General features: G+C 57.1%; 6 protein-coding genes across 6 annotated transcripts; 3 read left to right on the forward strand and 3 right to left on the reverse strand.

The window, feature by feature from the left end:
* Positions 1-1,966: 1,966 nt before the first annotated feature.
* Positions 1,967-8,107, forward strand: EX895_002237 (uncharacterized protein; the record flags this gene model as incomplete). Its single annotated transcript, XM_029882836.1, has 1 exon — positions 1,967-8,107. One exon carries the CDS (start codon positions 1,967-1,969, stop codon positions 8,105-8,107), a length of 6,141 nt encoding a protein of 2,046 aa, XP_029740981.1.
* Positions 8,108-8,517: 410 nt separating this feature from the next.
* On the reverse strand, positions 8,518-9,523 carry EX895_002238 (uncharacterized protein; the record flags this gene model as incomplete). Its single annotated transcript, XM_029882837.1, has 3 exons — positions 8,518-9,105; positions 9,206-9,325; positions 9,401-9,523. The coding sequence occupies 3 exons, from the start codon at positions 9,521-9,523 to the stop codon at positions 8,518-8,520; spliced, it is 831 nt and encodes a 276-aa protein (XP_029740982.1).
* A 412-nt stretch (positions 9,524-9,935) lies between these two features.
* EX895_002239 (uncharacterized protein) lies at positions 9,936-12,350 on the forward strand (the record flags this gene model as incomplete). Its single annotated transcript, XM_029882838.1, has 1 exon — positions 9,936-12,350. The coding sequence occupies one exon, from the start codon at positions 9,936-9,938 to the stop codon at positions 12,348-12,350; it is 2,415 nt and encodes an 804-aa protein (XP_029740983.1).
* Positions 12,351-12,942: 592 nt separating this feature from the next.
* On the forward strand, positions 12,943-18,486 carry EX895_002240 (uncharacterized protein; the record flags this gene model as incomplete). The annotated part of the gene is made up of 1 exon (XM_029882839.1): positions 12,943-18,486. The coding sequence occupies one exon, from the start codon at positions 12,943-12,945 to the stop codon at positions 18,484-18,486; it is 5,544 nt and encodes a 1,847-aa protein (XP_029740984.1).
* A 186-nt stretch (positions 18,487-18,672) lies between these two features.
* On the reverse strand, positions 18,673-19,929 carry EX895_002241 (uncharacterized protein; the record flags this gene model as incomplete). Its single annotated transcript, XM_029882840.1, has 1 exon — positions 18,673-19,929. The coding sequence occupies one exon, from the start codon at positions 19,927-19,929 to the stop codon at positions 18,673-18,675; it is 1,257 nt and encodes a 418-aa protein (XP_029740985.1).
* A 378-nt stretch (positions 19,930-20,307) lies between these two features.
* Positions 20,308-23,688, reverse strand: EX895_002242 (uncharacterized protein; the record flags this gene model as incomplete). The annotated part of the gene is made up of 1 exon (XM_029882841.1): positions 20,308-23,688. One exon carries the CDS (start codon positions 23,686-23,688, stop codon positions 20,308-20,310), a length of 3,381 nt encoding a protein of 1,126 aa, XP_029740986.1.
* Positions 23,689-24,606: the final 918 nt, after the last annotated feature.

Raw genomic sequence — 24,606 nt, forward strand, 5'->3', positions numbered from 1 at the left:
ATCTGGTCGGAGTCACACCGATGTGACATGTTCATCCGTGTGCGTCTGAAGGACAGAACAAGCGGGCGTGAAGGGAAGGGAAACGCAACCGCGGAAGCCGTGGTCGGTTGCTGCTGCACCCCACGTCGATGGGCACCGAGAATCGAGCGGGACGATTCCGTTTTCGAGACAGACTGCAGGCTGCAGGCGCCCTGCAGGAAAGGAGGCATGGACAAGCGCTTTCGAATCCAAAACAGCTCTACGCTGATTCGTCGGATTTCGGTTCACATCGGTCAAAGAGGAACATGCGCGAAGTCGGAATCCGTCGTGTTCGTGCCTAGAAGCACAAGGCAAAGGAGTGGGATACACGCTGCTGGCTGCTGGGAGCTGCTGCTTCTGCATACTTGCTGCACCAGTTCTTCGGGTTCGCAGCGAGTGAAAGAGGCAGAGGCAGAGGCAGATGCACGGTAACTCACCCGTCACCGAGAAAACTGGGCGAGTTGGAAGCGTAGTGAAAGCACGTTGCGTTTCTGCATGTCTCAGATGCAAGTCAAGTCGAATCGCAGGCTCCCTCTTTGCAAGACCCGATTTCATACACCGCCAGCCAGCAACGATTGGGCTCGCAGAAAACACACTACACAAGCAGAAGCGAGTGAAAAAGAAGGACGCTTTCAACACGGGAGCATCGAAGGGTGCAGCGTCTGGACCGATATTTGATGTTCCGACCAGACTAGGCTACTTTTTCGGGCATTGTTCTTTGCCTTTGCATGCGATGGTGACGGTTGCATTTTGGCGTGCCGTTCCTACATTGAGCAGCGACAGCGAGAGGCGCTCACCATGTGATTCGACGTTGGCGAGCTTTCCGTCGGTGGTGGAGGCGAAGGTTTTGTGTGTGAGATATTTAAATATTCACACACTCCAGCAGTATCGCAGCAAACCATATGCAGCTGCAACTCGCCTCGCTTCACCTCGAGCTCCGCCTTATCTTTGAGATTGATGATGGTGATTTTGATTTTGGCGAGCAGCAGCAGCAACTGAACGCGCGAGCGGAAATGGAAATTCAATCGAGTGCGTTGCTCAGCCATCGAAAAATCATCGAATCAACAGCCAAACGCTTTCTTGGCTTTTCTCACTTATCGGTCTCCCCCGACTCTCTCTGTCTCTGTCATTCGATTTCGCTATCTCGTCCCGACCGCTCGTCTCGTCATCCCGCGCTGTTCTGCCAACACCGCTCCGAGGAAGCAGGCTTCTTCGAGCTATCTCGGGTCAATTCTGCAACAGCTCCCGCCCGCTCAAACGTTCAAACTCAGCCGAAGCGCTCTTTTGAGGAAGAAGAAAGGGGTGTTGACGAAATCAAACCTGTGCTGGACCTTGTGACTGGCTGGCTGACGGGCTGCGGGAGAGAGAAAGCCTTATCGGCGGTTTCGATTCGAGGGGTTTCCCTCCTTTTGCTGCCTCCATCTCAGTTTCGGTCTCGGCCTAAGCGCACTAGCTCTCTCGACGCCTTTTGGTCCCCACCGCTGCCGCCCTTGCTCGCCATAACCCACGCTCTATTCACCCAGAGACGCTGCTCAGCTGCCCTTCCCGCTTGCGAGCTTTTTTTCCCGGACGTGCGTTCCTACTTCGCTTGCAAAAGACAAACTAAGCCACCTTTGTAGTTTCGTCGCTGCTCCTCTACTTACGCCTCTCGCCGACTGCGACTCCGCCGACGCCGCCATCGTTTCAGCTGGTTGCAAATCAGTCAGCCAGCACTGTCAGTTAGTCAGGCACCCTCGGGATCTACCTACCGGTCGGTGTCTCGAAGTGCTTCCAAAGCTCTATTGCTTGGGTTCATCTCGACGTCCGACTGACCAAGCAGCACCTTCGAATCTCCGCTCAATCTAAGGCACACCCAGCCAACATGCCATCGCGGCATTGTTTGACCACGCCGACTTCCTTTCATGCTTCGCTCACCCTGCCTCGCTTCCATCTCACCAAATAGAGCGTCATGAACCCGGAGCAGCAGCAGCAGCTTCAATCAGAGCGTCCCCAACAGGACTCTGCTGCCGCCATTCCCGGCTTGGCAGAAGACGCTTCTTCCAACACAGACGACATGCCGCCTCCACCACCGCCGCCGCCGCAGCCTCCGCCTGCTTTTGACCCTCGCTCTTCGCTTCCCTCTTCTCCTACGGCCAGCTCCGAGCGCTCTTCATCTCAACGAGATCAAGTCCAGACTCATCAACGTCCTCCTCCTCCTCCTCCTTCTTCCATACCCACGATCACTACCACTTCACACACAAGTCCGACAGCTCCGCACACAGCATCTCCATCAATACCGCACACTCAGCATCTCGCCAAAGCACTCATCGCCTTCCCTACATCGCCCTCTTCGTCATCAAGACCTTTGCTGCAAAGCGCGACCAGCTCGGCCGCCTCCTCCCGCCGGCAAAGCCGCTCCTCGTCTCCAGCACCGGCACCACCACTTCGTACCCTCTCTCACGGCCCCAACTCAACGGCCAACGTCAATGCTACCAGCGCTGCTATCTCTACTTTGACCCCGTCCGAGCGACGTCAGATCACCGACGGACTTCGTGCACACAAGCGTTCCAGCTCGCTAGCCACGCTCAAGTCGTTCACCTCCGTGTCCAACCCGGTGCTCCCCGTCCCAGCAGCGCTGCAGCCACACCCGGTACCCAAGAATCCCACTTCTGCCAACACAGCCTCGAATGAGATGCCCGCACCCACCGCACCTCCGTTTCGTCGCGCTCAGACCTACAGGTTCTCCAGAACCCAGTCGGCCGCCCCACCGCATGTACGCTCTGCTGCTGATCCTTCCTCTGCGCCCGACATCAACGTTTCGTTACGCCACTCTCCCGATGCAGTCCATTACGCTTCCCCCGAGGAGCTAGAAAAGGAGCAGCAACGGCTCAAAGCAGCCGCTGCAGCCAAGTTAGCCGAGCAAGAAGCATGGGAAAAGACTCGCGGTGCCGGAAGTGCGGTTCTCGATCTGCTCAAGCTTCCCGCTCTCAGCGACGACGATGACGCAGAGGCGAACACGCAAGAGCGACAGAGCAGAGCAACAACACCAGGCTCAGCTTCAGGCTCAGGAACAAGCGCTAGCAGCGGTTCAGGCAACGGCAATGGCAACGGTCACACCAGCGGCGGTGCCAGCGGCTCCAGCTCCTCGCACACCGACGCCCTTAGCCGTTCATCTAACACCAAGCGTAGAAGCAACAAGCTTTCGCGCACGTGGGAAGCTGCCAGCGTGCTGCCTTCGCTCGACGACGTTCAAACTCGACGACACGACATTGTCACCGTCTCCTCCGCCGACAAACTGCTCAGCAGGGGCATCTCGGAATATACCCTTCTCCCCAAGATCCTCGGTCGCGGCAAGTTTTCCAGCGTCTTTCTCGCCTCCAAACCCCATGGTCCCACTGGCGATGCCCAGCTATTTGCGATCAAACATACCCCTCTCTTCCCGCACCACCCTCTGATTGCAACCCGCTTGCTCCGTGAACCCACCCTTTTGGCAGAGTTGCCGCCGCATCCCAACCTCGTCAATGTCTACGAGACCATTCGCACACCAGGTCACTTCTACCTCGTCGAAGAGTATCTGGACGGCTATGTCACCCTCGAGGCGCTCCTCGTCATGCGTTCCGAGCAGTCGCCGCCGCACCACCCCATCCTCCCCACCGGTGTCGCCAACTGCGTCCTCGATCAGCTTCTGTCTGCTGTGCATGCCATCCACCATCCATTGCAGATCTGCCATCGTGACATTAAGCCTGAAAACATCCTTGTCCATCCTGACACTCTCCAGCTAAAGCTGCTCGACTTCGGTCTGGCGACGCACTTCAGTCGAAGCGAAGCCAAACTCTCGACGTGTTGTGGAAGCCCCGCTTTCCACTGTCCAGAAATTGTCACAGCTTTGCGCAACCCGCTCGGTACAGTTCACTACTGGGGTCCCGAGGTCGATGCGTGGACTTGCGGCATCACAATGCTTCGTCTGCTCACCGGCATTCGCTATCCCATCGGTGCCTCGCACACCAGTGTGCGGTCCATGAGCATCCGAGCCCAACGCGCCGTCGCCACCATCCACGATCCAGAGCTCCGCGATCGTGTCGGCAAGCTGCTCGAAGTCAACGGCGAGCGCAGGATGCGCAACTTTGAGGACTTGGTCCAGGCGCTTGAGTCATCTGCCGAAGAGCCACCACAGCGTGGCGTCAAGGACTTCAAGAGCACCACTTTTATTCCTGTCGAGCCTCAACACAAGATGAACCTGCCTCTGGTTATAGGTCCCGCCGCCGAAGCCGCGCTTACCTCGCCGCTGCTGCCCAGTGGAGCCACGCCTACTGCGTCCAAGCGCACCACGCCTCAGAACTCGACACCCACTTCGCCGACGTTTGCTGCTGGCGATGTTCCCGACGCACACTTGTCGCCCGCACCGACGCTCTTGCTCAGTAACCCCACACATCAGCCGGCCCAGAGAGTGCTTTCCTACGTCAAGTATTGCTTACGCTGCGCAGGCATCTTGTATCACTGTTGGCCCGATACGAGCTCCAGCTCAAGCTTGCCGACAACGCCGGGACCCTTTGAGGCTGCGTTTCGAGATTTCAATAATGCCGTCTCCAATGTCAGCTCTCGTGCCAGCGGTAACATCAGTGCCAGCGATGCCACTCCTGTCTCGGCACAAACCGATGGTCCTTGCCCCGCCTCGCTTTCGCCTAGCACACCTTTCCCCATCCAGGCGGCACGTTCGGAGCGCGATCCATACTCTCACATCCACGTCTTCGAGTGTGTGCTCGAGATCGTCGATCCACCTGAGGGTGCTGAGGAAGAGGAGCCTCAGAGTCTCGTGCAGTCCATCTTCAGTGCCCTCAGCTTCGGCCGTCGTCCCGCTAATCGACGCAGCCTCTCGACACCGCCCAAGCCGGATCGTTTGCAGCCCGCTGGCATGCCCCGACCTCCTGGAACACCGGCAGATGCGCCCGTCTCGGGATCCGGCAGTGCCTCTGGCAAGGCAGGCGACGTCAAGTGTCTCACTTTCTCGCTGGTACTCCGCTTCCCACGCAGGCCAGCGGGACAGGTCAACTTCGTCGCTTCGAGGCCATCCTATAGTCGATCCTCGAGTATAGCAAGCCGCTCGCATCGACCTCGTTCCCGCGCCTCTTCCGCTGTAGGTTCGGACCGAGATGGTGGCGGCCTCATCCGAGATGCAAGTACCGACAGCCTGGCCCGTCTCTCCAAGTTGCACAGCAACAACGCCGAGTTCGTCACAGGCATCCACCACCTTCGCAAAGCAATGATCGATTCGAACCACACCACACCTCGCGCCAGCCGCACTTCGAGTCCAGCGGTGTCCTATGGTAATCTCAAAAGGCGCGACGGAAGTCTCGCATCGCATCGCGATCACCGCGATCACGACCATCACCGACGAGACGCAAATGAGCCCGAACGCTCCAACCTTGGCCTCACTATCGAGACGTCGCCCGAGCTCCTGCGCCTCGCAGAAAAGCATACGTCCGCCCGCAAGAGCCCCTCGCCGCGATCAGCACCCAATTCGCGCTCCACTAGCCGCGCGCGTTCCCGCAAGTCGAGCCGTGCGCGCGCTGCCAGCACCTCGTACAAGAACATCGCCTCCAACAAGGTGTTTGTTCACGTCACCGACGATCGTGCGCTGGATGCCGTCCGCAAGGCCCTCAGCATTGGCGGCACTACAACCGAATACAATCCGGATGTCGAGACGGATCCTGAGGATGCCGGTGCTCCCTGGGTCAGCCCCGATCTTCGTGCGCGCGACATGGTGCTAGGTGAGGATTCGGACCTCGGCATTCATGGCGCTCTTGAGACCAAGAATCATCGTGTAGCAACAGGTCGACGCAGAGCTCATTCGCACCGTAACCTTTCAGGTCTCGCTGTTGCTGTGACAGAAGACCAAGCCAATCCTGCGTCTGCGACAGGTGCGACAGGAGGCGAGCCGACTCGACCGACGTGGGCCGACATCCCTAGTGGCACGATGAAGCCGCGAAGCACCATCTCGCATGGAAGTGACGATCAGGAACAGTACACTCGCGGTCGATCGCTCGGACCGGCCAGCAGCATGAACACCGCACCGTCTTCGGCCATCCCCTTCTCCGCTCCTCCTCCCCGTCTGCGCGCTTCGTCCAATCTTGCCTTTGCCGTCGTCCACGAAGAGTCGTCACCGTCTAACACCGAGCGGTCGGCGTCGCAATCTAGGACCATGCTCGACTTGCGAGACAATCCTGAACCGGTGCAGCGCACTCGCAACGAAACAGATGGTGTCGGTGCGACAAGCTCGAAGGATTTGGACTTGACCAAGGCCGTCGCCAGCCTTACCGCCTTGGCAACTGCGCTGCTCAAGGAGGATCCCTTGCCCGAGCACAGCGAGATTTTCGATACTGTGTCTGGCATCGCAACGTATCTGCTTCGACTTCAGACCGAGAATGCCGCCCGCTTTGCACAAGAGCTCGACGCCATTTCGTTCGACTTATTCAAGGCGGTTTCCCCCGTCACGGGACTTGTCGAACGCTCATCTGGCATACCTGTCAAGGCGGCTTCTCAGGCCAAGCAGGTGCTCGATCTGCTTGGTGAAAGTGCATCCTCGCGCGAAGTTTACATGGCCGTCGACATGCGGTGCGGCGAGATGCTTGAAGCAGAACCGCGCTGCATCGAGCTTTTGAACGACGATCTACTCTGGAGCACTGCCGCCGAGGCCATCTATCTCATGCGGCTGTTGAACACGGTGGTGCCTCGCATCCGCACCAAGAAGCCTCAGGGCTTTTCGCAGGTGTTTGTGCGGCTGCCGCAGTGTCTGATGCTCGGCCTTGCTGCGGTAGCCGACTACAGCACAGAAGCCGGCGAGCGCCTAGCCGAAGAAGCGGTCAGAACCTGCTGCTCGGCCGCGCTCATCTTGGTTGACTGGGAAGCGCGTAGCGCAGGTAGCACAGAGCGAGAGCCTGTCCGCAAGACGTCGCGCGAAGCGCTCAGCAGATTCTTCCAAGGTGTCACTGTTTGCTTGCCCCATCTGGCTGGTGCTAAGACGGCGTTGTCGGAAGAGTTCTTCTTCACACAAAACCCACGATACGCGCTCTCAGCCAAGGATCGGCAGCTGAGCGCTGTCAAGCGCAACGAATCGCTCTTTGCCGAGATTTCTAAAACGCTTGCATCGCTCGAGGTGGACTTGGGTTCAATTTGGTCAAATGCCTTGGTGGTCATGTCGCGTGATCCGGATGACGACGATACGAGAGAGACACTCACCGCGCTCGGTGTTGCGGGATTCGTGCTGCACGTCCATCTGCTGTATTCCGGCTATGCTAGAGATCGTCCCGTCGAGTGGAAGGGTGTGCGTGCGCAGACGCAGCTAGAAGCAGCTCTTCCTGTAGCTCTACTCGCCGTCAGCCAGCAGACGAAAGCCGCAGCATCCCTGGAGCTTCAAGAAGGGAAAGAAGATGCATTGGCCGATGCGAGCTTGCTTTGGATGCAGTGGTGTCTGCGTGGCTTACAGCAGGATCCGTCGTCGTCGGCAGCAGGGCATCGCGTTCTCCCAGCTGGATTGGCCGTGAGCTTAGCACAGACGCTGGCTACGCAAAGCGTCGTCTCACCTAGTCCAACCGCGCGGTTGGCGCGATTCAAGATGTTAACCGAATTGCTGGTTCGATGGTGCGAGAAGGCGGTTTCGTTGCAGGTGGTCGAGCAGCTGATCTCAAGCTCACCTTTTGCGCAGTTGCGCGCGGGTGGCGTGACCATCATGCGCGACGCTTTGGGGGCCTGGTTCGGGGCATCAGCCGAGGGGGAGGATGTACCTGTTGAAGTGGTAGCAAAGGCGCTCGTCCACGTGGTTGTACTGCCAAGCAGCTTGCAGTCGTCGGACGCAGACAGTACGCTGGCAGACACGGTCGCAGAGGAAAGCGCCGTGCTCACTGAACTGCTCTCGCTCCTCTTTTGGCTCGAGACGCAGCGTCGCATCTCGAAACAAGTCGCTTCCGTCTACGAGCAGGTCAAGGATGGCAAGGACAGGTTTGTTTCAGCGTTGGATGAGGTGTTGGGCCGAGTGGATGGGTCGAAGGCGCAAGTGGCGTTAGTTCAGATGGCGTTGGCCAGGTTGCGGGGCGCGGAAGAGCAGCCCGAGTGACAGGGGCGAGGACGCATGGACGAGTTTTGTCACGCAACATAGACTATTTTCGCAAGTGGAATGAAGTTCGCATTCACGAGACATGCCAGCTGTGCCTGTGTGAGTTTACTCTGGCCGGCGAGAATTGAAAGGTGTGTGGGACGTACGAAGCTTTGCTAGTCTTCAAGAATGCTTTCGAATCGGCGGAGGGTGGGATCTTTGGAAGCTCTTCCAGCTCAACGTGAGAACCCTGCATGGTCAAACGACGACGACCGTTCGCCCCCATTCCCTGCTGACACGTCCTCGTCCACACGGGCTGCTCTTGCCTCTCGCGGCGGTACACAGCAACTCTGCGTTTTCACGGAGTCACGACCTCAATGCTAGGCACAGACCCTGTCATTGCGATTTAGACCTGTACATTAACTCCGTCATCAACGGCGATCGTCGACAGAGCCGTTTCTGATGAGCATTCGAATGTTGTTGAGGAATATGAGCACCTGGTCGTCAAAAGCAGTCCAATCCTGCCCGCTGGATCCAGATCCATTGCTAGTGGGGTTCGACTTGGCTTGAGCGGCAGCTTGCATGAGCTGATCCACGTCTCGAATCTCGATCTCGAGTTCGTGGATCGGCTCCTGGGGCTTTTCGGGAACAGTGACTTGGGTGAGATCGACGATAAAGTTCTGGTGTGCGTACGAAAGTCGGTTCTTTTCGCGAATCGAAACGTGATCCGATGACGGCTCTTCGGCTGGATTCTCGACGTTGATGCTGATGCGGTAGTCAAACAGGCGATTGGGGCAGTGGATGTTGAGGTCGGCGATGCGCTGCTTCTGTACGATTCCATCGGGCTTGATTGCCAGCGTCTCGGCATCTCTTGTGACGCGAACCTTGCCGCTGGGCGCAGGATGAAAGTAGTCGATCTCTTTTCGCCTCTGATAGCTGATCCGGGCTCCGGTGTAAGAAGGTTCGCCGGATCTTGAGACGAGCGAATTAAGGATGCGGTTGTACTGCGCATGCTGGGACTGTCATGATACGAGGCATGACGTGAGGAGACAAAGGTGAGCCGATCGACGACGGATGACATGATAGGTTTATCGCATCGTTCTTTGTGCGAGGACTTACAATTGTCATTCGACTGTCGAACCTTGTGCGGCTGAGATCGACGATGGTCTCATTTCGTACGGGCAGCTGTATCCTTTCGCCGGTCTCTTGATCGATGATCTGACCGATCTTGCCCTCGATCTGAGGCGATTAGACGGTATCAGCAGGGAACCAGCACAGAAACTTGAAAACGGGACTTTTTCTCATAAGACTCACCTCCAGATTTTGCCTTCCCCTTCCGTTTGCGTAGATCCAGTCTCCGACCATGGTCACGAAGTCGTCGAGAGGGTCGACTCCAAAGATGGAACGCTCGGGTGCGGGTTGTTGAGGAGAGGACATGATGGTTTCGTTGCGGTGGTTTCTCGTGATACCCTCTCAGAGCCCACGTTCGATTGTCGATGGTGCTTGCTTGGATGGTGTCGATGGGTGAAGTTGAGACGGCTGTTGCTGTCTGAGAAGGATCGGTCGCTTCAACCAGGGTCCAGAAAGCGGCCCAAGCCAGGTCCCGAAGGCCGAGAAATGTATTGAAATATTGATTTTAGCGGATGACCTTCTGCGCCTCATTCCTCCACACGATGGACCCTGGCTTAAACTTCCGCTTCTGCTTCCTCTTTCATCCCGCCACCTCGACGGCTATGGGCCACCTTGACCACATCATCTTTCACTGCAGCGCATGAATCCATACTACCATACATCTTCCTGCCAATAGGCTCACTAGCTCCTGCTAGGCCATCGAGCCTCCCGTGGAGCCATGGCCGACGACTTCGATATCGACAGCGACTTTGAGGTCGTCTCGTCCGCGCCGCCCAGTGGCTTGAAGCGGAACGGCAGCGGCTCAGTGACGAGCGGAAGCAGCGGTAAAGAGATAATCTACGACCAAGAAGTGGCCGCAAAGCTGGGAGAGCTCGACGTGGAGGTCGAGTCAGTGCACAACCAGATCGCCGAGCTGCAAAAGCTCAAGGTCTCTCTTCTCCGCGAGCGACGCACGATATACATCAACTACCTCAAGACGGTGCAGCAAGAAGGCTCTAATTCGAGCCGCAAGCTCGGTGCAGACTACACCCTCGTCTCCTTCAGCTGGAGCGACGCTGTGCGGCTCGCCGCCCTGTCGGTGTTTGGCATTTCTTCGTTCCGCTTCTGCCAAGAAGCCGTCATCAATGCAGCCATGGATCGTCGACACGCCGTTGTGGTCATGCCTACGGGAGGCGGCAAGTCATTGTGCTACCAGCTCCCTGCCATCCTCAACCCAGGTGTCACGCTTGTAGTGTCGCCTCTCATCTCACTCATGACAGATCAGGTGCTCCATCTGCAAGAGGTTGGCATCGAGTCCGAGTTGCTCTGCGGAAGCACTTCGCGCGAGGATTCCAACGCCATCCTTAAGCAGATCCGACTGGGAACATGCTCTGAAGGTCGTGCGTCAGCCTCCTCCTCGTCGACAAAATCGCGAGACACGGGCTGGAATCAGCACCAGAACGACGGCATCAAGCTGCTCTACGTCACTCCCGAGCGCATCGCCAAGTCCAAGACATGCCTGTCTGCCCTACAAAGCGCCTACGAGCAAGGTCGACTTTCTCGCATCGTCATCGATGAAGCACACTGCTGCTCTCAGATGGGTCATGACTACCGACCCGACTATGCAAAGCTGTCTCTTCTCCGCAGACTCTTCCCCAAGACTCCAGTAATATGCCTCACCGCCACATGCGGTCCGAAGGTGCTCAAGGAGATCCTCGAGATCATTGACTTACCACCCATCACAGAGCCTGACAATGCTGCTCCGATGCGTACCATCTACTTTACGGCGCCTCTCTTCCGCCCCAACCTGCTATATCAGGTGGTGCAGCGTCCACAACAGGCGAATGCGGCTTCCGAAGCCATTGTCGATTATATTCTCCAACATCATGCAGGCCACAGCGGCATTGTCTATTGCCTTTCGCAGGCCGACACCGAAGCCACAGCAAAGTCGCTCACCGAGGTCAGCAACGGACGTATAAAGACCAGTCGCTATCATGCCGGACTTGACGATGAGAGCAAGCAACTGATCCACACGGACTGGCGCACGGGTCGCATCCAGGTGGTCTGCGCCACCATCGCTTTCGGAATGGGCATCGACAAGCCAGATGTGCGCTTCGTTATCCATGCATGCATCTCCAAGTCGCTTGACGGCTACTATCAGGAGACGGGACGTGCGGGTCGAGATGGACAGAACTCCGATTGCGTCTTATTCTATCGTCCTCAGGATGCCATTCGCATGAGCTCGCTGGTGGCCGGCGAGCCTACCGGGCAAGAGAAGCTGTCTGCCATGCTCGAGTATGCTCAATCGGCTCGATGTCGACGTCAGCTGTTTGCAGACTACTTCTCAGACATGTTTGATAAAAGTGACGATCAGCGTTCCCGAGCTTGCGAAATCTGCGACAACTGTGTAGGCAATCGCTCGACGCTACTCATGGATGCACGCAAAGAAATGTATCAGCTGCTCGCCATTCTGGCCGAGATGTGCAGGCAGGGAGGAAGGATCACCTTGACGAGCCTTTCCGATGTGGCCCGCGGATTGGGAGGTGGTAAGTTCAACCTCGACCCAAATTTGGCCGGCTCAAAGAAGGGCAAGGCAAACTCGAGCAGCGCAAACACAGCGAAGGCTGGAGTGCTCGACATACAAGCCGTAGCCGGTGGCAAGATGACGTTGCATCGCGACGTTGTCGACCGCCTGATCGTCCACGGCATCCTGTCGCAACTGATCGAGCAGAGCTATTCAGCTACAGCGTATACGGTCAACGTCTACCTGGAATTGGGCCCGAAGGCAACGCGATTCCTCCGCCATCCGCTCTCGACTCTATCGGTTCCAGCGCAATTGGAGAAGCTACCACCCGTGCAGATTCTGCCGCCTCTAGCTACTGCCACAGCTGGCGCCAAGTCGACAGTCAAGCGATCAGCATCGAGTGCTGGCGTGACGTCGAGCGAAACAGAGATGCAGCGCAAGAAAGGCTGCTCCGAAGCGCCGAGCGACACACCTGGCTCGACCGCCAAAAGCAAGTCGTCTGCAAGTGGCGACTCTAAAAGCAACGGAAGCGTGGCGAGAAAGAGTGCACCTGCATCCAAACTTGCCACCAAGAACGGCTCGCAGGACAGCGTCGGAGCATCCGCGTCCGATGCCATCGTTATCGACTAGTCGTCCGGAAATTGCATTCTTCGGAAACTTGTCATTGGAGCATGGCTACTAAGAATAGTGTGATCAGTAGGACCCTTGAGATTGGAGGTGTTTGTTAGCCGCTTATCCGGCGCCGTCTGAGGTGCTCTGGATTACAAATTGAGGGCGCCTTCCAGAACATGTCGGCCCCAAATTCCGACGTGTCGGTTGTCCCGAATGACCGCGTGCGTCTTTCTGCATGCAGCTCATGTTTCTGTTTCTGTTTCTGCTTCTCGCTCTCTCGGCTCGACCGAACCAAAAAAAAGCTCGTCTGAGCTCGAAATTGATCCCTTTGGGTCAGCCTCTCCGCACCATCCACACTGAGCGACTCAGTCACCATCACTTGCGCAGCACCAGCATCAGCAGCATCGCTTAGAGTCTGCTACAATCGATGCCCTTGCTGCGTGCAACAAGACAATTCAGCTCATCGGCATCTTGGAACCGCACTACACCAACCACACTCGCTCCAACCCGTGTTCTGTCGACAAGCTTGCTTTCGATGCCAACTTTAACCTAAAGTGTCCACGCACAGGCTCGGGCTCAGCCAGCGCTGGTCTCAATAGCTGTCTACATCATGTCGCAGACATTTACCTCTTCACCACGGAACGACTTGGCTGATGTTCGGCTTCTCAGCTATCTGTGGACAGCTCGGCCAGCTGCATCCTTCTCATCGGCCAGCAACATCACGACTCACCTCGCAGCTGTGCCCGATGCGAGTGTTCCCAGTGCTCAAGCTGTCGGCCCTTCGCCCAGCTCAACATCGCTCGTCCTCTTGACCCAAATTTCTCCCCTTCTGATCAGTGGACTCGTCATCTTCGTGCCCGGCATACTTCGCGCTGCACGCACAATCGTTGCTCGTACCAAGTCGAGCGACGATAATGCTCGGCTTCGCTTAGGCTTCGACTACTTTGCTCCTTTTGTGACAGAGCAAGACATACATCAACATCGACTCGGACTTTCACACCAGTCTCAGCCAATCGATAGCGATGACAGCGAAACAGTTGGCTCCACGAATGAAGCTTACCTCTTCGACAGGCAGGGGTTTGAGCGGCAACGCAAGCGTCTCAATCAGCTCCTTTTAGTTGCCCTCTTTCAGGCAGCAGCATGGACTGCTACCACCGGCTGGTCGATCGCTTTCTCCGAAAGCTCGTCGATGCTGCCGTGTCTCTCTCAATGTATCGCTTGGATCACCATCTTCTTTCGACTGCTTCTTCGGCCTCCGCAGACGCCAACTTTTGAGCTGGTAGCCTTACTGCTCTCGCTCAACGTTGCTGCCTGGATACACCTCTTTTCCTTCGTGCCATCGCTAGGCTCTAGCCTACTTGCCGCCTTAAACTTGCAGCTCTTGCTCAGCGTCCCCAACGCCATCGTGTGCATTTATGCCGCCTCTCTATGTCTGCGCATGCCCGTGACACCAGGTGGCTACGAGGCGGTCGTCGATCTAGACGAACGCATTCGCCAGCAAACAGATGACGCCAAAAGAGCTCCAGCTCCAGGCGACAACATGGATGCAGTGTACCGCCTATGCCCGACGTCACCAGAAGATTACTGCAGCCTATACGAGAACCTCTCCTATTCGTGGATGGCGCGCATCCAGAGCCTTGCCCTCCGACGTTCGCTCAACCCAACCGACGTGTGGCGTCTGCGTTCTGTCAACGATACTCGCCTGCTTTTTCGCAAGTTCAAAGCGCTGGAGCTTGCGACAGACTCGGCGAGCAAAAAACCGCGCCTCTTGTCACGTATCCTTCGTGCCAATGCCAATGATATCCTTCTCGACGCCTGCTTCAAGCTGATCAGCGTCAGCTTCGCATACCTCGGCACTTACATTCTCAAAAGCATCCTCGATCAGATCCAAATAGCTGCTACACACGAGGATGGTCATCTTGACCACAGCACGGATTCGGACGATACCCAATGGACGCCCCGCCAGAAAGCGTTTGCCTACGCATGCATCGGCCTCTGCCTCACCGTAGTGCGTTTCTTGGCCGAGTTGCAGAACTACCATCACGCTCGCCAAGTTGGGCTGCGACTCCGATCCACGCTCGTAGTCTCGCTCTTTGAAAAGGCGCTGAAGCGACGCGATCTTAGCGGACAAACCAAGTCTGCGTCATCTGAGCCCGCAGAGAAAGATGACGGTGCGGAGCCACTGCTCGATGCCGCTTCACCAGGCTCGATCAGGTCACAAAGCCCGACTGGCTCCGAAGGTGAGTCTGCTGCCACGGACTCAAACGTATCTGCACAACTGGATCAGCACCTTCGGCCGCCAGGACAGACAAATTCGAGTCAAAAACGGTACTGGACGGCATCGTGGCGAGTGGACAAGCTGAAGCAAGTCTCCTTCGAGTCGCTTCGATCAAATCTAGCGCAACGTACAGCGCAGCGTCGGAAACGGCAGGCACAGAAGCTCAAAGAGCAAGAGGAGCAACAGGGCGCCGACGTTGGAAAGATCGTCAACATGATGGCGTCCGATGTCAACATCCTCTTGCGCATGGGCTGCGATCTGCATCAGCTCTACGGCGCACCGCTCGAAGTCACCATCGCGGCCATCTTTCTCTACAAGCTTATGGGCTGGAGCGCGCTGGTCGGCTTCGGCATCCTGGTCGCAGCCATTCCCGTCAACTACGTGTGGGGAGAGATCGCGGTCAAGAAGCAGCGAGAGTACAGCTCGGCACGAGACGAACGGATGAGCCTCATGACCGAGCTCATCGATGCTATGCGCTTTGTCAAGATCCAAGGCGTCGAGCCGCAATGGGAGCAGCGTGTGGCCTCGGCTCGTCGTAAAGAGATCCGCAAGCTCATCTGGTCGCGCGTCATGACCTTCCTGTTTGAGCTGCTATGGACTGTCATTCCCGTCCTCGTGACGCTGCTCAGCTTCTTCTTTTACGTAAAGGTGGCAAAGGAGGAGCTCACGGTCTCGACTGCTTTCACCGCGATCGCGCTATTTACCATGATCCGTCCTCCTCTCAACGCGATTCCTGGCTTCCTGATGGGAGGCCTGATAGCCATGGTCAGCATCCAGCGGCTCGAGTCCTTCCTCAACGAGCAGGAGGTCGAGGAAGCGGTCAGTCAGCTCTCCAGGCAGCACTCGTCGGAAGACGCTCGGTCCAATGGTTACAAGGATGAAGATACCGACGACGTGATCCTACTCAGCGAGGGTGATGACAATGTCGACAGTAGCGAGCTCGCCATCAAAGGGTGCAGCTTCGTTTGGCACAGCAAGCAGACAACTATGCTTCCTGCTTCAGAGGAGGATCCACTCAGCCTTAGTCGTGCAAGTGCTTCAGATGACCACACTTTCGCTCTTCGCGACATTGATGTCAGCTTTCCCGCCGGAGATCTGACCTTAATCGTTGGACCCACGGGTTCCGGAAAAAGCAGCATGCTAGCAGCCATCCTTGGCGAGATGCTTCAGTCAAAAGAGGGTGTCGTGGTGCGCAACAAATTCGACCAGCACGGTAACAGTCGGTTCAGTTTTGCCAACCAGCTTCCATGGCTTGAAGCTGGCAAGTCGGTGCGAGACAACATCCTGTTTGGCACACCTTTCCATAAAGACAGGTACGAGATGTGCATTCATGCTTGTGCCCTTCAGGACGACCTCGATTCGATGGACGATGGTGATCTCACACGGATCGGCTCGCATACCGTTTCTGGCGGACAGAAAGCACGTATATCGCTTGCACGAGCTCTGTATGCGCACTCCAGTACTGTGCTTCTGGATGACGTATTGTCAGCGGTGGACACACGTGTGCAGAATCACATCGTCGAGCATGCCGTGCTGGGTCCAATCGCAAAGCATCGGCGCGTTATTCTTGTCACCCACCATGCGCATCTTCTGACCGATCGCGCGTCTTTGGTGGTAAGCATGCACAACGGTCGCATCCTCGATCAAGGCCCGCCCTCCGATCTGCAGGCGCGAGGAGTGATCCCAACCTCGCATCTCCGAGGGCGAGACAAGTCAAGCAGTTCTCTCGCAGAGACTAGCGCCACAAACACGCTTAACACCCATGAAACCAGCCCCGCTGCCGGGTCCACTCTTCAACCAGACACCGCTCGAGCTAGGCTTGACGACGAAGCACCGGCGACGGCGATCACACCAAAACGTGCGGGTGAGCTTGCGTCTGGTGCTCGAACACCTCGTCTATTGCACCAGGAAGAAAAGCGTCGAGAGGGAGCTGTCAGCTGGGTCTTCTACCGCACATATCTGCAGGCATCTTCCCTCCGAATTTGGGCTCTCCTCATCCTGCTGCTGTTGCTACTCCGTCTGTCCGAATCATTTGGTCAATACTGGCTCAAGGTTTGGGGCGAGGCGTACCAGAACTACGGGCTTCAAGCAGTAGCGTCCTATTTCACACAGACATCGGCGCATCTCCCCTTCGACTTGCCTCCAGCCGACGGAAACGCTGGCTTCTACCTGTCCGTCTACGGTCTTAGCGGCTTGGCAGTGATCTTATTCAACAGCTCTCGGGCGATCTGCTTCTACGTGGCATCCATCAAGGCTTCTCAAAACCTGTTTGCAACGCTTCTCGCCAATGTCATCCGCGCGCCGCTTCGCTGGTTCGACATCACCCCGGCTGGTCGGATCATGAACCGATTCGGAACAGACATGGACTGCATCGACAACATCCTGCCGCAGTCAATCATGAATCTGGGGAACAATGCTTTTTCTATGGCCGCCTATTTCTTGATATGTGTCGTCATCGTTCCGGCATTCCTTGTGCCCTCCTTCTTGTTGGTTCTGCTGGGACCTTGGCTGGTCGGCGGCTTCCTTGCCTGTACGCGCGATATGCAGAGGATCGAGGCCACCTCAACGTCGCCCATCTACGGACACTTCCAGCAGGCCTTGTCTGGGATTGTGACCATTCGTGCCTTCGGCGCCGAGCCACGCCTGCTCGAATCGATGCTGGATTCGGTCGACCTGTACCAGTCTCTCTGGTGGGCAGTGTGCACCATGGAGGTGTGGCTCAGCTTCCGATCCCAGATCCTGGGTGGTGTCTCGGTGTTTGTGGTCACTCTGCTAGCGCTCTCAGGAGCCGTGTCGCCGGGTTCGGCGGGGTTGGCGCTTTCTTCTGCGCAACTGCTCTGCCAGCTGGCCTACTACCTCGTCAACGACTTCAAAAACCTCGCCAACAGCTTCAACTCGCTTGAGCGCGTCACCGAGTACCAGCAGATGCCGCAGGAGGAACACGAACAGGTCGTGGCTGGATACTCGACAAGCCTCGTACCAGCTGCGTGGCCGTCCAGTGCGGGTCGCATCGTCTTTGACAACGTGAGCTTGCGGTATGCCGAGGATCTGCCCCTGGTGCTGAAGGGTGTGAGCTTCGACGTCAAGCCGGGCGAGAAGGTGGGGATAATCGGTCGCACGGGAAGTGGCAAGAGCAGTCTGGCGTCCAGCTTGTTCCGGGCGGTGGAGCTGAGTGGTGGTCGGATCTTGATTGATGACATTGATATCAAGACGATTCCTCTGCAGCAGCTGCGTAGTCGACTCAGCATTGTGATGCAAGATCCCGTGCTGTTCTCGGGCACTGTACGGGATAATCTGGATCCGTTTAACGAGCATGACGACGCAGAGGTGCTAGATGCGCTGACAAAGGTCGGACTTGCAGCTCCGTCGATTTTGCGCGCTGACGAGGGCTCCGATGAAGAACAATTGGCCGATTTGTCCGAGACCAGTGCCGGTGGGGCTTCAACACCAAGCAAACAGGACTCAAGACCGAACATGCGTCTCAGGTTAGACACCCGCGTCTCGTCGGGCGGTGCCAACTTCTCAGCCGGTCAAGCGCAGCTGCTCTCCCTAGCGCGATCGCTCCTCCGCTCCACACGCATCCTCATCCTGGACGAAGCCACGTCGTCGACGGACATGAACACGGATGCCATGGTGCAGCGTGTCATCCGTACAGCGCTCAAGGACTCGATCGTGATCTGCATCGCGCATCGTCTCAAGAGCATCATCGACTACGACCGCGTCATGGTGCTGCAGGACGGCAGGCTCGTTGAGTGTGGCAGCCCAAAAGCATTGCTGTCGAAGGGAGATGCGGATGAGGGGGCGTTTTTCAAGAAGCTCTGCCTGCATTCGGCTGAGTACACAGAGCTGTGCGCCGCGGCTGGCGTCAAGCCTTAAAAGCACCTCAAGCTTCCATTCTTTGTTTCAGAGCCTAGACTCTCGAATTCGCCCTCAACTTCTCTCACTCTGTACAATACCTCGGAATCGTTCTCCTGGCGCCAGTTTGGAAATGCATACAATAACTGATAATCGAACGGATGTCATTCTTACTGAGAGAACACGTGCGTGCGGGATATGGTGACGCTACTCGGCCAAGCTGGACCCGGACCGCAGCTGCGCGATCATGAGCGAGGTAAGGTTGACGTCGCGGTGCCAGTCCTGCTGCTCGTTCTGCTGGAGGATCGGTCCGACGTACACAACCGAAATGTCGACCAGCGAGTGGATCGTGACGTCCGAGATCGGGTGGTGGTACGCATCCAAAACATGGATGCATTTCGCAACGCGCTGAATCTGGCGTCGCAGCTCCACGCTCAAGTCAGCATCGTTCTGGTCCGAGTAGGTAGCATCGATGTCCATACCAACACCGGAGCCAGCGAGACCCTCGTTGCCTCCTCCTCCTCCTTCTCCGCCTCCGCTGCCGCTACTCGAGTTGGACGGTTGACTGTACGGGAAGTGCTTGGCGATCCAGATGTATCCGTTGAGGCCAATGATGAGGTCGACGTCCAAGGCGAGCTCGTCGTCTTTGAGATGTACGAAGTGCGATTTGAGGCGCTGGATGAGATTGGGTGACGCGGTGACGAGAACGCCGTTTTTGAGTTTGCCATAGCGCAGAGAACGTGTATGCAGAGCGGATGAGTTGTCCTGGAACATCATCTGGACTTCGGCGACGAGCAGGTCGTTTTCCTGGAAGAAGTTGCGCATCTGCAGCTCGTCGCTCTCCACTTTTCGCCTTTGGATGCCTCCCGGTAGATTGATCGACGAGAGTTGCAAGGCTGAGTCGGTCTTGGCGTTGATGTCAACCTTCCATCGCTTGGGGCCCACTTCGGTGACACGGCCAATGACCAGGTCACCCACTTCGGCAGCATATCTGGAGCGAGCAGGACGCACGGATATCAACTTGTTCACGCGTTCGACGGTACCGCACATCGACGACAGGATCTCGTCTGTGTTCGCCGATAAGAATGTTCCATGACCCTTCATGAAGACGTGCGAAGAGGCGATGCTCGCGCCGGCTACGGCAATCTTGACGTCGTGATCTTCCTCCTCCGCTGCTTCCATATCGTCCTGGTCCACATCCATATCGTCCTTGGTGAACGTCGGCGCATATCGTGAGAGGCGAGAGGAGGAAGAGGCCGGGTGTGCCTCTCCTGAGTAGTGTACCAGCCTGGATGGCGTGTTGCATCCTTTCAATCGACGCTTGGGTGTAGCTGTGGTGTTCTTGGAAGTAGACGGTCGAGAGCTGCTGGCACGAATGACGAACGGCGGCAGCGCATCCGAGCTCAAGGAAGCTTGCGCAGCAGTGCCGATCGAGGCAACTGATCTTGAGGCTGTTGCTGACATTCTGTTACGACGCCTGCTTGGGGGTATCCGGGGTGGTGATGGTGAGCAAGGATGAGAAAGGAGGCCGGCTTGGACATAATTTTGAGCTTTCTTCTCGAGCCGTTCAAATTTCCAATTCGTCCTCCACTCTTAACAATCGCGATCACGGATATATTTTTCACCCGATCCTGATCCAGCTCAACCAAACCGTAAAAGCAATCAACTTCGTTCCGGCTCAAGAATCCCTCGTGGCATACGGTTCCGTCGTACAATGCACTCATACAATACACCTTGGGTTATTGCTACATGCGAGGAGAGCAAGATCGACTAGGGCTTCATTGTGGGTTTGTGACACGCGATCTTGGGTCGACTGAAAGGAGCAAACGAGGTGCAGCGCGCCTAGCTGCGGAATCGCTTTGATGCCTCGGGACGGGTGAAGCTGCGCTCGTCGGCGATGCCACTACGCTTCCGGGGGCTGGTAGAGTATGTTGCAGCACGCGACACATTGCCGGAAGAGCGGTTGGACGTACTGCCGGAGCGGGTCATGGCGGCCAGCCGGAGAAAAGTCTCAGCTTGGTCAAAATCTCCCTGCGAAGTCTTGACGTATTCGAACGCCACGTCAGCTTCGACACCGTACGCTTCGTAGATCTCGTTGAGCCATGCCCGGATGCCGTCACGAGCGTCGTCAACGTAGCCCCCAAAGCGCATAAGCAGCGTCGCTCCTAAGCGCGAGTCAACTCCGAACTCTTCGCGGAATTGCACGACTGAAGCACGGTACCGCATGCGCGCTGCGTGCTGAGCCGATCGGGCTGCGTTTTGCTCCGATAACGCGTCCACAACCTTTGCTCGAGCGCGCACCGGCGTTGGGCTCACGGGGGCAAGTGCGCCTGAGTCACGTCCGCGCGAAATGTGTCGCAAGGACTGCGGTCTGTCGTGCTGGCGCGACGGCGTCTCCTCGGCCGCAAAGGGAGAACGGAGCACGGGTCCACGGAGGATGCGGCTGGCGCGAGAGCGAGACGACTCGGTGATTGCAACGGCCATACTCGGCAAAGCGTCCGAGGAGCCAGACGGAGGGGTGCGAGACACGCTGCGCGCCCACTCTCGTGTGCGCTGGAAGCGATCGTCCTCATTGCGACGGCCTACCGACAAGACCTGACGAGTGGCTGCGGGCTTCTGGCTTCGAGACGGTGTGGCAAAATGGCCAAGAACACGATCAGCCGTGATGCGCGACTTTTGCACCTTCGGTGAGGCTCCGTCCTGGTGACTTTGCAGATTGGGCAGCGACGGGCGAGACCGAGCCTTGCGGATGCGTTGCTCCTCGTCGCTGTCCATAGTAAAGTCGTAGAAGGGCGCGTCGCGGTGCTGAGCTAGCACGGGTGTGCCAGCTTGCACCATACTTGATGAGCGCCGATGCTCGACATGCGCTGTGTTTCGCTGAGATCGGCGTGGTGCTTCCAGGGAAGGCCTCGAAGAGCTACCGGCAGATTCTTCGTTTGCGACCTGCTCGAGCGCCTCAGGATCTGCGTCAAGACTGTCACCTTTGTCAGCAACGGGCCCATCAGGGCTTTCCTCCTGAGAGGGTGCAGAGTAGACCACAGAGGCATCGATCTCGGCCTCGACCTGCATCATATCTTCTTCTTCTTCGTCGACGTCGTGCATTGGAGGCGGCGGCGGCGTTTCTGGCCATTCCTCGCTGGATGGTGACCGTCTCTCGGATAGCGGCTTAGCAACAAGTGGCGGCATCCAAACGACGACCCCATCAGAAGGCGCCCCTGTGTCTTCCGCACGAAAGGAGCCGTTGGTCTTCGCAGCAAGCTTCTTAGGAATGTCCTCGGCAGGAGCTGATACGACTCTCGAAGAGCCTGTCTCATCAGCAGTCGACAGATGCTCATCACGCTGTTGCTCCGCGGCGAGACCATCTTCGCCTTCTCCAAGGCTTCCGTCATAACTGGTACTTCCTTCCTCGTCGTCGTCAGAGTCGTCTTCTGCTTGTCCAGCTACGCGGTCGAGGATCATGAGGTCGATCATCTCTTTGTACACAGGACGGTTCTTGAGGTAGTGACTGCGCCATGACGCGGCCGAGTGCTTGGAATGCACGACGGCGAACTGTTCCCAGAAGGAGTCTTCAGGCTTCGCAATGATAGCGTCTTGCGTAGCCGGTGGCAGATGGCTCCCTTTGGCCAGGACGTGATCGACGAGTGTGTTGAGCAGAGCGTTCTTTTCGTCTTGGGTAAATTTGACCCGCACGTCGGCACGTTTGCCTTGAGACGTGCCTAAGCCCATCCTTCGTTCGAGGCGTCGAGATCCTTCCCATTCGGGATCTTCTGATTGTTCGGCGCGACTTCGATCTGCCCGTGCTGGGTTGTCTTTTGGTGGAGCTGTCTCGATGAGATCCTTGTCGTCATCCTGGTTAAGCTGATCGAGCTCCGAATCATCCGACGAGCTGCTGGATGATTCGGTCTGCCGCGGCTTTGGTCGGGACTTCTGTGGAGGCCCGGAGCGTGAAGGTGTTTGCGTACGCAGTAGTTCCATCATCATCTTTGGAGAATACTCGTCCGGATCTGATTCCTCGTCATCAGATGAAGCGCGGACTCCGGAGACCAGAGCGCGTCCCGCTAGTGAGACGGAAGGCGGAGGGGTGGTACCGGGAGAAGACACTACAGATGAGGCGTATTCGACTGGCTGCTTGATCTTTGTGGGGCTTCTTTCGACGTTGTCGATCGTGACGCCCGGATTGGGTTTGCGCACCTGCAGATCTGGTTCATCTTCGTCTTGTTGACTCGAGTGGTGTGACGCACGGCCTTGCTCGTGGTCTATTTGTGCTTGTGCTCCTGCTGCTGGTGGCGAGGAGGCATGGGGCCAACCGTCGGAGGGGGCAGACTCCTCCGATGGAAGGGGCTCAGGAGTGTACTGCGACCTGAGAATGCGTGCTTGAAGTTGAGATGGATCGCCACCGAGTGCATCGCGTCGTGCAGCACGGATCTCACGTCTAAGATTCCAGCCCTTGTCGAAATTGTTTTGCAGATAGGATTGGAAGCTTGTATGTGGGTGGGTGGGGATGCAAGCTGCGAGCTCTCTGGCCGCTGCATTGAGACTCCACGAGGCCTCGTCTTTGTCGACAAAGTACGAGATGATGGCTTGGCGATCGGCGTCCGTAAAGGCATTGCGGCCGTTGAGGGAGCGCGGTGCGGGCGCTGGAAGGTTTGCTCGTTCTGATGAGGGTGGAGTCGGTTGGAACTTGTACTTGGGATCGTGGACATCCAGCTGAGCGCATTGCGAAGCACAGTCGTAGAGGTAGTCGAGTGTGACGACCGGGATTGGCTGGCCCAACTCATTAGCCTGTTTGAGCAGCTTTCGAGCGGCGGTCATGAGTTTAGGATCAACGACGATCATGTCGGCCTTGCCAAGGCGAGACTCCATGACACCGCCATGAGTGCTGATGATGATCTTGAGCTTTTTTGTGAGCGTGTGATCCAATTCTCTCGGTAGATAGATGCGAAGTTGGACGTCCGGTGACGAGCTCTTGATGAAAGTTCTGGCCTTTGACGCAGCAGAAGGGGCAGGCTGCGTGGCAGGCATCGGTTTGTTGTGGTCATCACCGGCGTTCGATGGTGAGTCTGGGGTTGTGCCATCGGCAGGATGTTCGATGCTGGTTTCTGGGACGGCCACCGCGGTCGAGGAAAGTGCAACGCGAGATGTAGATGCAACTGCAGACGGGCCAGACGTCGGTGGACGCGGAGCTGGCTCGACGAATTCGTTGCTTTCCTGAGAAGCATTCATCGTTGAAATGCTATGCAGCCAAGCGAGGTCGATGACGGGACGCACTGAGACAGCGCGTCAAGAGCTACTGCGTTATTGCGTTCTATCGGAACCGGAAGGAAGCCCGTCGAGACGTACAGAGGAGCGGATGGTGTTCGTCGAGATGCAAGATGGCTGAGAAGCAGATTTCGAGACGGATCGCAGATAAAATTCGAGCGGCCGCTATCTTTGCTCTCGACTGAGCCTCGAAGGGCGCTCCGCGTGCCGACGAAAAGAGATGGTGTCGCAGCTGTCGGAACGAACCAAGGAACTGCGTGGTCGTAAGCTCCAGGAACGGGTGGCAAGCCAGATAGAAACGAGAAGTCACAATGCGGAAATCTCGAAATGAGTTCTGCGTCCTCATCCTCCCTCCACTCAGCCTTCATGACGGAAGATCCGACAATTTTGAATCGCGTCGAGGAGTTGCCGTCGCGTTGAGAGAAGCCGAGGAGCCCTGGACAAGATTGGCACGGGCCACGTGACTCTGAAAGAAACAACACACGGCAACGCGGCGGGCAACTGATGCACTTAGCGAGGGCCTCGTTTCGAAGAAGAAGAAAAATCCCAACGCCTCGCTACATGAGCGGGCAAGTGCATGAATTGCAGCGAGCTACACGGCGGGCGCGCCTTTGGAACAAACAAATCGCGCTGATCTTCATTGCGGAGCAGCTTCAAAGGCCGCAGACACCATCAACGCAGCAGCTGTAACTCACGCCAGAGGAGGGCGTCGACGCCCAAGCAAGGACAAGACATTGCCCCTCGTTGGTCGCCGCGCCGACTTGCTCGCTTGCAAGATTTCAACGGTCAGCTCGGCAGCCGCTTCTCTAAATTGAATGGGTGAGCGGTGCTTGATTTCGCGACCGCGCTGCAAGGCGGGAACACCGACTTTCCTTTCGGGAT

The sequence above is a fragment of the Sporisorium graminicola genome, chromosome SGRAM_13 (assembly GCF_005498985.1).
Source record: "Sporisorium graminicola strain CBS 10092 chromosome SGRAM_13, whole genome shotgun sequence".
NCBI classification, from domain to species: domain Eukaryota; kingdom Fungi; phylum Basidiomycota; class Ustilaginomycetes; order Ustilaginales; family Ustilaginaceae; genus Sporisorium; species Sporisorium graminicola.